Source organism: Canis aureus, chromosome 8 (assembly GCF_053574225.1).
Source record: "Canis aureus isolate CA01 chromosome 8, VMU_Caureus_v.1.0, whole genome shotgun sequence".
NCBI classification, from domain to species: domain Eukaryota; kingdom Metazoa; phylum Chordata; class Mammalia; order Carnivora; family Canidae; genus Canis; species Canis aureus.
The window spans coordinates 5,747,293-5,761,518 of NC_135618.1; the positions used below are offsets into that span (position 1 = coordinate 5,747,293).

Genomic DNA, 14,226 nt, shown 5'->3' on the forward strand with positions numbered 1-14,226 from the left:
CGGAGCGAACGTAATGAGATCTGGAAGGTCTCTAGCAGAGTCCCTGATGCTTAGCAGGTATGCAACAAGTTTTTGATTCTCTTTTCTCCTTAAAAAAAAAAAAAAGAGAGAGAGAGAGAGAGAGAAATAAAAATGATCAAAGACTAGACGTTTCGACCTCCAGGGTAGCTCCTGGCTTCACTACACAACCTTGGTATATGAAGTTGGGTAAGTCGTTTCACTTCACGAGGCCTCGACCTCCTTCTCGGTAAAATGGGAGCTTGAGTAAATGGAGGAGTCGGGGCTGAGCTTTATGACCGTCATGTTCCCAAGATCTCCTAGTTCTAAAATTTGAAATTTTCCCTTTTTTCAGGGGGGATGATAGTAAGTGCAAAAATTGTAGGATAAGAAAGGTTTTGGGCTGTATTTAAAGGACGTTCCTGAGTTTTAGCAGTCGAAGCGTGCAAAGTGCACCTCCTACCGGATTGCACAATTCCTCACTTACGCCTGCTTGAAGTACAGGTAACCTGAGAGGTGGTGGTATTGTTAGGTTACTGTGGAGGACATTAAAAATGCATGAGCCATCAAGGAACTAGCAGGCACTTTCAATTCTTGCTGCATTTTTCCTTATTCATAACTCTTTTCCTAATTGCTTTTTCTCTTAAAAATGGGGGAGCCCGAGACCTTGGATATCTGCCTAATGGCTCCAGAGGAGCCGTGACCCATTGCCAAGTCTTCCGGGCCTTTTATAGCCCGGGGACATTTGCCATTGAAAGAAAGCAGATGGGTTTGATGTTCCTGAAAGAGATGTTTTGCTCTGACCTCTGGCCCCACTAGATATTTCGGCCATTGCCCATTCACTGTAATGGGAGCAATAAATTTGTTTTAATTTAGGATGTTATCAAGTAGGGAATATCGACAGAGACAAAATAATGTTCTGAAAACAGCCAGGATGAAATCATGAATAAATAAATATGTTGAACTTCGCTGATAAATTAACAAATGCTAATTCCTAAGAGTCCGACTGGACTGTTTCAAAGTTAGGCCAAAGGTGATCCCGTTTCCACTAGAAACGTCATCTTTCTCTCTCGGCCAGAGAAAAGGTGGGCTACCCAGACGCTGCGAAGCATAGAAAGGCCTTTATCCCTGGTGACAGATCTGTTTTAAACAGATCTATTTGTTTCCAGCTAAATGCCAAAAGGAACAGCCCGCTGACTCCAGTAGCCTTTTCTATGGCAAAGCATTTATTTTCCTCGTGTAAACACCTTTATTAGGGATCAAACAGGCTGTTTCTCTACCTTTTCTTGGTCTTAGTCCCCTAGATTAGTGTCAGAGGACTTAGGTTCTGGTTCGATGTTACCTGTCTGTGTTGCACTTTGAGTGAAAGAAATGGCTTTTAACTCGGATAGGTTCCCCTTGAGGAAGGGGATGAAGGTGCATAGGCCATTGATCCCCCTGCTAATATTCTTTCACAAGTAACATCGTTATGACAGACGGCAAAAAAGAAAGAAAGAAAAGAAAAAGAAAGAAATCCTAACAAACCACAAAGCATCTTTGCGAAGCTGTGAGGCCTCGGGATGGTGTTGCCTTTGCAAAGTCCAGGTGGCTAAGCCTTCTAGGTTACCAGTAGCCCGAGGGCACCTTTAGCTGCGTAAAAGCTAATTGGACCAACTCGAATGGAAGAAGGTCTCTAACCACACCAGTAACCTAGTGGTCTTCTGTGCAACGTGTAGGAAGATGAATCCGTGCGGGCAGCTTAGAGAGCTGCGGCCGTCGGAAGCACCTGGCTTAGGACGCTGAGCACGTTCCGTCTCAGGTTTGGCCATCGCCGCCCGGGACGGGCAAGCCCTTGGGGGAGAGGAGAAGGTAAGAATTGTCTAGAAGCTCTCACAAAGCCAGGTGGGACAAAGCTGGTCCCGCTCTCTGCACGACGGTGAAGGGCGTTTCTCCACGAGGAACGTCGCGACCGTCTTCACCGTCTTCACAGGCAGGGAACCCCACCTGGAGCTCGCGGCCACGTCGGGGGAGACCAGTGGCTGGCCACGCGCTGCTCTTGAGGGCCGCGAGCCTGGGCAGAGGGAGCAGGGACTGCGGGGCCCCGGGCCGCCGTCGGGCCTGCTTCCCCGAGCCCCGGAGCCCACGCGGGTCACTTCTCTGGGAGGCCAGATCCGGGCCTCCCCCAGCACCTGCGGGCGGGCCTCAGAGGAAGTGTGCGGCGACAGAGGCCTCCACGGGCACGAGCAACCCGCCTCCCGTCATCGTGGGCCAGCCCCATGGCCGGGGTCTCTGATTCTGTCTGGTCACTGGCCAGAACGCTCCAGATGCAAGGCCCCGGTGCTGCAAGCCCACCTGGGAGGGGTGGGGGTTCATGGTCTCCGCGGGACCGGGCGCCCACCCGCTGCCTTCTTTGGGCCGAAATCCAGTCAGAAGCATTTGCGGCGCCAGCGGGCGTCCCGGGAAGGCACGAAGGCCCACAGCCGAGGCCCGGACTCGGGGCTGCAACCCCAGCAGGCCCGACGGCTGCAGGCCGGGCCCCGGCGGCGCTGAGGCTCCCCCGGGCCCGTGTGAACCCGTCCCGGGGCCTGGAGACACGGCACCGGCCTCCCCTGCAGCCCCTTTGGACAGGACTCGTCCTGCTCGGCCCGGGCCTTGCTTGACGGTGTCCCTGCCTGGATTACGAGCTGACTGAGTGTTGGGTTTTTTGTTTTTAAGATTTTATTTATTTTTTCATGAGAGACACAGAGAGAGAGAGAGGCAGAGGCACAGGCAGAGGGAGAAGCAGGCTCCTCGCAGGGAGCCCGACGGGGGACTCGATCCCGGGACTCCAGGACCAGGCCCTGGGCTGAAGGCGGGCGCTAAACCGCTGAGCCACCCGGGCCGCCCGACTGCGTGTTTTCCAGAGAGTTCTTTCTCTACCCCTCAGGCACTGCGACAGGAATGTTCTACAAATTTATCTTCTATCAAGACTCCCGTGAAGCGGCCTCGGACTCCCGGGCACCGGCCTTGCACGGCCTGTCACGCCAGGCCTTGAGCCATGGGCTCACGTGGCAGGCCCTCGGCCCTGGCCCTGGCCCAACGGCCGACACCACAGAGAAGGAAGGTAGAGTCGGCCGCCTCGACGAGAAATGTCACCTCCCCCGCCTCGCCCACACATGAAAACCAGCTTCACAGACCCGGGAACACTCCCCAGAGCGCCACCGAGCGTGGGGCATGGAGGGAGCTGGAATGTCCCGTCGCTCGGGTCCCCCTACCCCAGGCCTGAGGCCCTCCAGCCATACCTTGCAAACCTCCAGGGATGGGATGGGACAGTACCGCCTTCTGGAACAGTCCAGCCTATTTTAGGACAATTCTAGCTTCATTTTCTTCTAACCGTTCCCCGTATCTAAGGCTCGGCTCCCCTCTTTGAAGAATGTCACCTACCTGAAGTCTATGTCAGTTCTTCTCTGGTTCAGCCAGTGACAATTCAATCTAACCACCTGTCATTTGACACGAATCTCCTCTTGTTTCTTACGAGCAATCAGGAGAAACTCTGTCCAGGATCTGCGGGAATCCGGGCGTGTGTTCCCCCTGTGGATTTCCCATTTAAATTTATCTTCAACACGAAGAAATAAAGCAAACCTAACATCTTTTAAATTATTTTTTTATTTATTCACGAGACACAGAGAGAGAGAGAGAGAGAGGGAGAGACACAGCAGAGGAAGAAGCAGGCTCCATGCAGGGAGCCCGATGCGGGACTCGATCCCGGGACCCCGGGGTCATGACCTGAGCCCAAGGCAGATGCAACCGCTGAGCCACCCGGGGCGCCCAACATTTTTTTTTCTTTTTTTTTTTTTTTAATTTTTATTTATTTATGATAGTCACAGAGAGAGAGAGAGAGAGGCAGAGACATAGGCAGAGGGAGAAGCAGGCTCCATGCACCGGGAGCCCGACGTGGGATTTGATCCCGGGTCTCCAGGATCGCGCCCTGGGCCAAAGGCAGGCGCCAAACCGCTGCGCCACCCAGGGATCCCCCATTTTTTTTTTCTTATTGAACCCATGGTAGCTTTTAGTAATCTGTTCATTTGGTCTCTCTCTCTCTCTTTTTTTTTTTTTTTTTGAGTGTACAGAAAACTCTGTTTTAATATTCCTTTCTGGAGCTGTGCCTAGAATGTACATGAACCCCCTAATTCAGTGTATAGACAGCCTTACTCCTGCTCTGAAGAACATTTGGGCATATTCTATGATCTAGCACTTTCCCCACTTGTCATAGCTCTTTTGTAATCCTACATACATATTGATGTACTTCTCTTTGGATGATACTTTTTTGCTTAACGTGCTTGTCATGGACACCGTTTTCTCTGCATTCCTTTCAGCCAACATAGCCTCCTGGTTTAGAACATTCTTGCCTTTGCTGAGGGTGTGGAAGTCCACTCACCGACCAGGTGACTGTTAACATGCTAACTGGTGCGACAAACCACGGTCTGGATGGCAGGCACACCCAAAAATGCAGATTATATACTTTGGAGTTGAGTATGGACTGACCTAAGTAGCCAACCATCTGCTAGGTAGTCTATACGCAGAGAGCTTGGTTTGAAAAGCAGAAAATAGGGGAATCCCTGGGTGGCTCAGCGGTTTAGCCCCTGCCTTGGGCCCAGGGCCTGATCCTGGAGACCCGGGATTGAGTCCCACGTCAGGCTCCCTGCATGGAGCCTGCTTCTCCCTCTGCCTGGGTCTCTGCCTCTCTCTTTCTCTGTGTCTTTCATGAATAAAAAGATAAAATCTTAAAAAAAAAAAAAAGAAAAGAAAAGCAGAAAATATGCTTCTAGTTCTGCTCTTGATTTTGGATAAATCATTCACCCACCAGGGCACCTCCGTAAGAGACAATGGCTGATGATTACGTCTGTCTTTATATTTACGCCAGGGAGCTAATTTGAACTAGGTAGTCTAAAATGACTGAAGCCCTCTTTTAGTACGAAAATATAATGTATCGCTATGATGGGGCCGTGTGTAAAAGCGAACATAAAGAGCCTGTCATCCTCTGTAAAGGAGAAAATGTCATTACATCCTCATTAAACAAATACATGATATTACCCGTACAATATCCGATAGCATTCGTATATGTGCCTATATATAATATGCAACACCCTTTTAGCATAAAGAAGGCCTCCTCGTTGACTAGTAATACCGAAACACTGCAAAACTGAGTGCTTTTCTTACCTGCCATTAGTTCACATTTACTTTCATTGAATTCGTGGGGCGGCGGCATCACTGGAAATGCTTATCTTCACCGACCGCAACTTCAGCAAACGGAGGCCCTGCGGGTGTGTCTCCTGAACTCTGGGCTCCTGTGAAACTCCCGCTGAAGTCTGGACGCACATGGGTTGAGGACAACTAGTCCCATTGATCAGGGTCTGGTTTCTTCTGCTTTGTCTGCCCGGGGTGCGCTTAGCTTCCATCTGTCTGTCATCCTAGAACAGTGTCCGCAGCCGGCCCATGCGGGCTCTCTTGGGCGGGGAGGTTAAGGCCCCTGGCATGAATTGCATTCAGCAACTGAATAAATAAGACAGCTTGGAGACGGGCTTTTATTCATAGGAAACCAGATAGCCTTTTTGATGATAAAATATTTATTCCCTATAGTCTTGTTGCCAAGACTACTGTGTATAGCACATTTCCTAAAAAGCGAGAATGCTAAAGAGGTCTTAGTAGGTAAATTTTAGGGTATTGGAAGGCTAACTTTTATTCTAAAAAAATAACTCGAATGGCATTCTGTTGCCCAGAACTGAGTGTGGTTTGACGCTTATTGGTGGTTGAGATAATTCCATGCCCCGTGTTAAGTCAATATTTTTACTTCTTTTGAATCCTTGCTTTCCTCTAAGACACAACTTCACTTTATTCCTTAAGAAAGTGAGGCCAGAGGCACCTGAGTGGCTCAGTCAGTTATGCATCTGCCCTCTGCTAGGGTCATGATCCTGGGGTCCTGGGATGGAGCCCCACCTCGGGCTCCCTGCTCAACAGAGAGCCTGCTTCTCCATCTCCCTCTGCTGCTCCCCCTGCTTGTGCTCTCTCTCTGTGTCAAATAAATAAAATCTTAAAGAAAAAAAAGGGGGGAGGCCAAACATGCAGTCATTTTAAGGCAGCTAAGTAAGTTAGGCAGTGTGGATTTATATTAGAATTAGGAAAAAATCTGGGGATCCCTGGGTGGCTCAGTGGTTTAATGTCTGCCTTTGGCCCAGGACGTGATCCTGGAGACCCAGGATCGAGTCCCACATCAGGCTCCCTGCAGGGAGCCTGCTTCCCCTCTCTCTGTGGCTCTGCCTCTTTCTCTCTCTCTCTCTCTCTCTCTTTGTGTCTCTCATGAATAAATAAATAAAATATTTTTAAAAAAGAATTAAGGAAAATCTAACTTCTCCAAATGAACTTTTTGTAATAACTTTATTTTACGCACTTTAATTGTTTTAACTATTTACAAAGTACAGGCTAAGCCCAAAGATGTCAGACAGGGTTTCTGACCTCCAGGAATATTCTGTTTAGTGTGGTTTACTAGTAAACAGAGACAGATCATACTACACCAAGGCAGACTCCGACAAACACTGTATTAGAAGTACGGAGTACTAGGGGGTATGAAATTCTGAGTGCAGTTTCCAAGAAGACTCTGAGGAAATATTGCCTTTGAGTTGGACCTTGATGCATAATGAAAGTAGGTAAGATTTACTGAGGGCTAACACTTTTCAAAGTATTTTAAACTTAGTAAATTCTTTAGTTCCCCTGATTCACCTTATAAGCCAAGTTTGGTTATAATTCCTATTTTACAGTTGCATAAACAGAGGCAAAGAACAGTTAATTAATTTAGGCCCGGGGCCATCGCTAGTAAGTAATAGACTCAGGATTCAAATTCAAGGACTCTGGCACCAGAATGTTCCTTCGTATTGCTTCCCCTCAGGGATAAAGATGTCCCCGAGTGGATTCAAGTAGTGAGAGCAGCTCAGTCACAACTACGGAGGAAGGAAAATTCAAGATATTTTGGAAAATCCAAAGTCTATTAGTGCGGCTTGAACTTGGAGGGAAACGATGCTGAGGAATTGTAGAACATAAGATACACACAGAACACAAGTAGGTGTGGACCGCAGAGAGTTTGGACCCTTGGCCTAAGGAACTGCAGTGGGGAACAGGGGAGTGTCCTGGCAGGATTTTTGTCACCAGAAGACCTTGTGGAGGGGAGAATTGAGTGACTTAAGAGATAGACATTTTTTAAGGACCTGTTAATTAATTAAATTGTTCAAACTATATATATATATTTTTTTGAGCTTCTCCTATGTACCAGGCACCAGTGTTGAGTATATAGCAGGGAATAAAGGAGATAAGATAGACAAGGTTTCCAACCTCATTGCATGAAGGCATATGTAAGTAAATAGATAAGCAAGATGATTTTATGTAATTCTTTTTTTTTTTAATTTTATGTAGTTCTAAAAGAAAGAAGTACATTGTTGTGATGAGCTACACAGTGATAATAAGCCAAGGAATGGTGGTGAGGGAAGGCCTCTCTGAGGAAGTGATGTTATAAGCGAGGTCTGAATGTGGGGGGATCCAGGCTTGGGTGAAGGCAGGGCCAAGGCCTCAGAGAAACGGGATTCAATTTTATTAAGAAGTTTAGTCCAAGCCGAGTTAACAAATGCAAAAATCTCTGGATTAGGAAAGAGCTCGGAAGGCTCAAGGGACAGAAGGAAGTGCTTAGCAGAAGATGGGGACAGGGTATGAGTTGAGGTTGAGGTAGTCGGGCCCAGGGCCTTGGAGGTGAGGGTAGAGCATTAGAGTACGTTTTACTCTCGGTGAACTGGGAGGCCATTGGGGAGGTTTTAAGTAGGCAAATGGCTAAATCGGCTTTCTACTGTGAAAAGATCTCTCTGGGTAATAGATGGAGAATGGATTATAAGGGGAAGGGGGGAAAGCAGGACGATGGATGAGGAGGCAAGTCGCAGAGCCCCCAACAAGAAAGAGATGATATGGCCTAGATCTTGAAACTCAAGAGGGGGTGAACCGATTAGGGTTACGTTTTGGAGGCAGAGCTAAAGAGATTTGAATTGAGAGAACCAGACACCAAGGGTGACTCTAAAACTGTTGGCCGCAGTGACTAAATGCTGTGGTGCTGGCTGGCGACTGGGATGGAGAGCACTGGCTTGGGACGGGGGAGGTAAGAGTTCTGCTGTGCGCACAGTGAGGCCGGTACCAGGGGTGACTAGGGCAGCCTCCTGGAGGATGCTCAGGTGCGGGTGAGAGACGGGGACATCAGAGAGGCCACACTTACATAATTAACTGACAGATGTGATTCGATATTAGGGTGAGGGTTAAGGTGGCTTCCGGTTTTGAGCCTGAAGAAGTAAAAAAGGAAGCAACCCCACTAACCAGGGTGGTAAAAGACTAGGAGAAGTTGGAAGAAGAGCAGGATTCATGAGGGTCGGGAACCAGGAAGGACTTCCCACTTGAACAGTGGATAAGCACACAGGGTTTGGAACCTGAAAGCCTTGGGTCTGAACCATAGATGAGCCAACCACCTATGGTTGCATATGGTTTATGCAACTATAAACCTGTGTGACAAGTTACTTAATTGCTCCAGCCTCAGTTTTCTTACCTGTAAAATGACAGACATGATTTGGTAATAGTAACGATTAAGCGAGGTGAGAGAGGGCAATGCTTGATACGTAGGGATCACGCAGTAGATACTCTCATCACCATCTCTTACATGTACCATCATAATAGCAGCAGCGTAATATTAACGATATCTCTCGGCGTGTGGTTGCTCGGTAGTGATTATTACCGAGATAATAGCGTTCTGGATGTGTCAGTTCCTTTTAAGTAGGGCCTACAATGGTATTAACTCGGGTTTTCGATTCAACGCTCCTTTTTGGTACATTTAATCATCATCAAAACAAACTGGAGATTATTGATGTGCTTTACCCATTTTAGGGATGAATAAACTGAGGCTGAGAAAGGGGGCCAGGACTTTTGGAGCCTACCTGGAAGAGCCAGGACTCACACCTGGATCGGACTTACTCCAACTAATTGGGAGCTCTTTCCCAACTAGTCGCTTGTAGCATAAAAACACCTTTGTATCACTTTGTCAGTTTTCTGGGACCTCTGCTGAGTGAATGGATTGTGTTTTATAAAAATGTGATTAGCAAACCGCCACTGTGCTTTTCCTAGTGTGAAATCATGTGTGTCGTGGATTTTGCAGCGCCGGGCCGTGTTCCTCTCAAGGCCTGTCTTTGGAGGAGATGAAGAGAGGTCTCCAGTCCTCGCCCGTTGACAAATACGGTGAGTATACGGATTCTTCAGATTGATTAAGGGAACTGCCCCTAGGAGGCTGACATGATTTATCTGATAACAAGGCAGAAAAGGTTTTGTTTCATATGATAACTAGAAACGACAGGTGCTTAAAAACTACTATATTATAAAAGTACGACCTTCGATCTTAAGTCTCACAAAACTCTGCATTTACCATTGAGTTTAATAACGTGTGTGCCTAAGGCTGTGCTCGTACAAGCGTAGCAGAGTGTGTGCACACGTGGAAAAAGGTACAACTCTCCTTCATGCAAACAATCGGCTGCACCTTGTGATGCTCCGAACCCCCTGTCGCCACCTTGCTTGAGTTCATCACAGGTACGTGGGGAGGAGAGAAACAGGAGATGAGTTTCTGCAATGACATCACCTGCTGGGGAGGGGGGGCTCTTCCCCTTTAGCCAGCACCCAAGGGTAAAACGTAAACCCAGCCACCCCCTCAACAAGCTGCAGCAGAGGTGAAGATACCCTGGATGGTGTCCGTTTTGCACAGAATTACTTTAAAAGGAATTAAGAAAGCTCTTGGAAAGAGTTGACACAGGTCTATACAGGCCCCTGGAAGCCAGAGGATGGGTAATCGCCCTTAGCACCAGCTGCCATATTAATGTGCTCGGCCTGTAATGTCCTTTTACCAACCTCTAAGCCTGAGAGGCTCTATATTTAATTGGAATTTTAGCACAATGGGCTCATTTATTCATGAGAACTTGCCTTGACAATATGGAGAACTGAAAAAAGAAAAATGTATGTCAGTTGAAGAGATCAGATTTATTACAAGAACCGGGGTTTGGGGAAGAATAAATTGGATGATGGGTTTCCAGGTCTCTGATTCAGCTGGCAATAGACCCTGCAAGCCCTCCGCTTCGGGATCCCCACCAATGCCCCTCATTTTGCCGAGTGTTATTACCTAAGGCATTCGAGAGCCTTCAAGAAATGAAGAAAAAAAAATTGTTCTGGCTAAATGCAGGCAAACTACTTGGGGGGCATTAAAGAAGGGAAACTTTGTGCTCTGACTCCCAGGACGTGTCTAGAATGCAGTCGAGTGCCTTTCATCAGCAGCTTAACAACATAATCTATGGCCAGTCCCGCAGCCCGGGCGGGGGGACATGTGCTCTGGGTGTCACAGCATCACATTTTGTTTTTTTATAGAGACAATACCGTTTTTCCAGACCTTTGCAGATGATGCGACCACATAGCCACGATATACAGGGCATCCTTTGAAACATGTGCTTTGACCAAACGTCTTTCCTTTCATGGTGGACGGAGCATTGCAAGATGAAGCATTTCGTTGTCGATCTTGTTTCTTGGAGGACTAAGACCCGGAGCAGAACTCCTCAAGAGGGAGGAGACGGGAGTGATGCAGTGAAGCTGGGGTTCCCTCCGTGTGTACCCCGGGTCCCAGGGGTGGAAGAGAACACTCGGGTGTTAGGATGCAGGACGGGCCCCACAGGCAAAGGAGATACAGCTCCATCTCCCCCTAGGAACGTCCCAGGGGTCAAGACAGAACTTTCCATTGCTCTCCATTTTCATGGCATTAGCCAACTGGGGCAAAACAGCTCCTTGGGGAACTGTCCCCCTGCCCCAGAGCAGGGCTAGAGGAGGGAGATGGAACTACATACACCCCAACTTTCTCTCTACCGCAGGCCTCTCACCCTCAAGTAACAAGGCGGGCGCCCACGGCTCAGGCTTTTCCGGAAGCCTGTGGTCCAATTTCTCTTGGGTCCCTCCTAAGTGGGGGGGGGGGGCCACACAGGTGCCGGCCCTTCTGGCAATGACGCGCCAATAAAATCATCAGCCCCCCATGGGCCAGCCGCGGAAGACTGCCACCCACGCCGGGGAACAAGGCCTCCCCGTGGGGACCCCAGATGCCCCGGGGACAGGCAGAGGGGCGCTGGGGCCCTGCACTGCCTGCTGCCCTAGCAGGTGGATGAGGAGCCTAAGCACGGCGCCGAACACCTGAGACCTGAGACCAGGTGCGGGGTCAGGCTGCAGGCCATGAAACGCTGGGCCTGACCCCTCAGACTTCCATGGAAGCCCCCCAAAATTGGGATTCCGGGCTGTGTATCCTGCCGCCCCTCGACTCCCCCCCCACCCCCCCGCCGCAGAACCTGCTCCTATGCGACCTGGGCCCGCCTCCCCTCCCCTCGGCTCCCCCCACCCCATGGCACCTGCTCCCATGTGACCTGGGCCCACCTCCCCTCCTTCCTCCCCTCCCCTTGGCCCCCTCCATTCCCCCTCCCCCGTGGCACCTGCTCCTATGTGCCCTGGGCCCACCTCCCCTCCCCTCGGGTCGCCCCCCCGTAGCACCTACTCCTATGTGACCTTGGCCCCCCTCCCCTCCCCTCGGCTCTCCCCCTCAGCTGCCCCCCGCCGTGGCACCTGCTCCCATGTGACCTGGGGCCACCTCCCCTCCCCTCGCCCCCCCCCCTCCCCGTGGCACCTGCTCCTATGTGCTCTGGGCCTGCCTCCCCTCCCCTCGCCCCACCCTGTGGCACCTTGGCACCTGCTCCCATGTGACCTGGGCCTGCCTCCCCTCCCCTTGGCTCCCCCCTCGGCTCCCCCTCTGTGGCACCTGCTCCCATGTGACCTGGGCCCGCCTCCCTCCCCTCGCTCTGAAAACGCAGCCAGCCATCAGAGGAACGAACGGGTGCCGCCCGGCCCGCGGTCTCTAGGACAGCGGCCTGGGCCTGGGCCTGGGCCTCGGGCTGCCTTCTTGGGCTCAGCCGGGGCCTTGGCTTCAATGAGCATCGAATCCCGCTGGTATCGAGGCCAACCATGGGGGTGCACTCAAGACCCGGGTGCTCAGGGAGCAAAAACAAAACAAGACCTCACCAGAGGCCACCTGCCATAGAGAGCGGCTCTTTCCTTGTCCTTGACGCCAGCCCCCCTTCTCCGCTTCGCCCCGGCGGTGTCACGCACCCTAGGGATGGTCTGCCGCACGTTCCCAACCTTCTGGATCAGGGATCCTTTTTGCAGATGAAGACACTGAGGCCTAGAAAGGTTAAGTGGACACAAACCACAGAACCAGTAAGCAGAGGAGCCAGGGTTTAAACCCAGACTTGCCTGACAGGGAAGCCCATGGTTCTCGCCACCGCGACCCACCAGCTTCTCGAACCGTCCCCTGCTATGGCCCACTGGGGTGCACATCACACCCCCGCCCTCCGCGGTCCTCTGGTCTCAGCTCTCTGGTTTGCATGTTGCACTTTGCCTCCGTTCCACAGCTGCTGCCAGCAAGTCTTCCCAGAGTGTTCCGGGAGCCGGGAGAAGCTCTGTGGGGCGCTGGGGGGGGGGGGGGGCAGAGAAGGGCAGGATGGACACGGGCCGGTAGGTGACAGCGGGCGTCTACTCTGATGCAGGCTACGTGTCCGACCCCATGAGCCCGATGCAGCTTCATTCCTGCCGGAGTAGAGGCCGCTGCGAGGACAGCGGCTGACCGCGTGCGGCGAGGACCTACGGCCGGCTCTCCAGGACCTACGGACGGCTCTCCTGGACCTACGGACGGCTCTCCAGGACCTACGGCCGGCTCTCCCTCCCAACCGGGCAGGCTCGCGTCCCATCATAATGTTTTACCCTCCAAGGTCTCCTCATTATTGTTCATTCTGGTCCTGTTTCATTCCCCACCGCAACTCGGGCTTTGGATTTGTGGCTACAGAACAACACGCAAGACCTGGAAGAACCAAGACCTGGAAGGTCCTTAAAGAATTGGTTTGGATTTTGTAACTGAAAGAACAAATCGGTATCGTTGCTTGCGGATGGGGCCCGAGTCCGTGGTGGGCGCTTGCCACGTTATTCTGTGGACTTGTGTTTGAGATCTGTGGGTTTGATGTGATTTTTTTTTGGGGGGGGGATATTATTCATTTTCCCATATTATGTCACCTCCAGCACCCAGCTCTGTGATTAAAGGTTCTTTGTTGGCCCACAAAAGGGATCCAGAAGCACCTGTCATTCCAACAAGCCGTCTTCTGCCTATACCTTCTTTATGACGTGTCGGTGATGACCTTCAGGTCAGGACGCTCCCAAAATGTTGGGCTCAGTCATTCAGCCTCCCCGTACATGACCCCGAGCGCCCTGCGCTCGTCGCTATTAGCACCAAGGTGTCATAAATGCCATCGGTTCACGTAAGGACATGGGCCCGCAAGTGCAAACCCGCTGTGCGAACCAGAGTCTGGCGCAGGGCGTGGGGAGGCTGTCCGAGGCACCAGTGGCCTCCGAAAAATGAGCAATCTGGGGGAGCCTGGCTGGCTCAGTCAGCAAATCCCGTGACCCTTGATCTCAGGGCTGTGAGTTCAAGCCGCATGTTGGGGGGGGGGTAGCGTTTACCTACAGAGAGAATTGGGGCGGGGGCGGCGGGGGGGATCTGCTCTCCAGGCTCATTCCAACCAGGAAGACAGGATTACTTCCACCAAAAAAAGTTTTGCCATTGAAATGCAGACTTGGGGAAAAAAAAAAAAAAAGGCAGGAAACCACGAAAAATCAGTCTGATAATTACTACTTTTCACCTCCTTAAGAGAAAAAAATTAGTAAAGGAAGATGGGGTATGGGGTAGCCCGTAAGTCAGAGTTTCTAGATCTCAGCACTGCCAATGTGCTGGGGGTGGTGACCATCTTCGTGGGCGCCGTCCTGGGCTCGGGGATGTTTACAGCTTCTTGGCTTCTGCGCCCACATGCCAGTCACAGCCCCCCTGGAAAGTCTCCAGACATTTCTAAATGTGCCCACGGGCGGGGGGATGGGGGGACAAAACTGCCCCCAGCTCGAGAACCACTGCTCTAAACCCTGAGAGGACAACTGAGGACTTGGAGAGCAATGATGGAATATTGAACCCGGCGTGGACAGGACTTAGGCAAATCTGCTTTCTCGTCCTGAGTGATACGGGCTCGTATGCAAGGGCAAGGGAATGGGCAAGTGCTGATTGCTCCATTCAGGCCTCTGGTGAGCTCC

The 14,226-nt window shown here is 51.0% G+C and overlaps 1 protein-coding gene across 4 annotated transcripts in view; it reads left to right on the forward strand.

Annotated features, from left to right (window-relative positions):
• TNNI3K (TNNI3 interacting kinase) overlaps positions 1 to 13,223 on the forward strand; it is a 284,328-nt gene extending 271,105 nt beyond the window's left edge. For 3 of the 4 annotated variants that reach the window (XM_077905047.1, XM_077905041.1, XM_077905046.1), the window contains 3 exons: positions 9,188 to 9,267; positions 12,645 to 12,759; positions 12,802 to 13,223. In XM_077905047.1, the coding sequence (XP_077761173.1) occupies positions 9,188 to 9,267; positions 12,645 to 12,721 (157 nt within the window). In that variant the 3' untranslated portion in view covers positions 12,722 to 12,759; positions 12,802 to 13,223. Of the gene's footprint in view, positions 1 to 9,187; positions 9,268 to 10,437; positions 11,354 to 12,644; positions 12,760 to 12,801 lie in introns of those variants that run through there. The other variant, XM_077905043.1, reaches the window with a different exon arrangement.
• Positions 13,224 to 14,226: the final 1,003 nt, after the last annotated feature.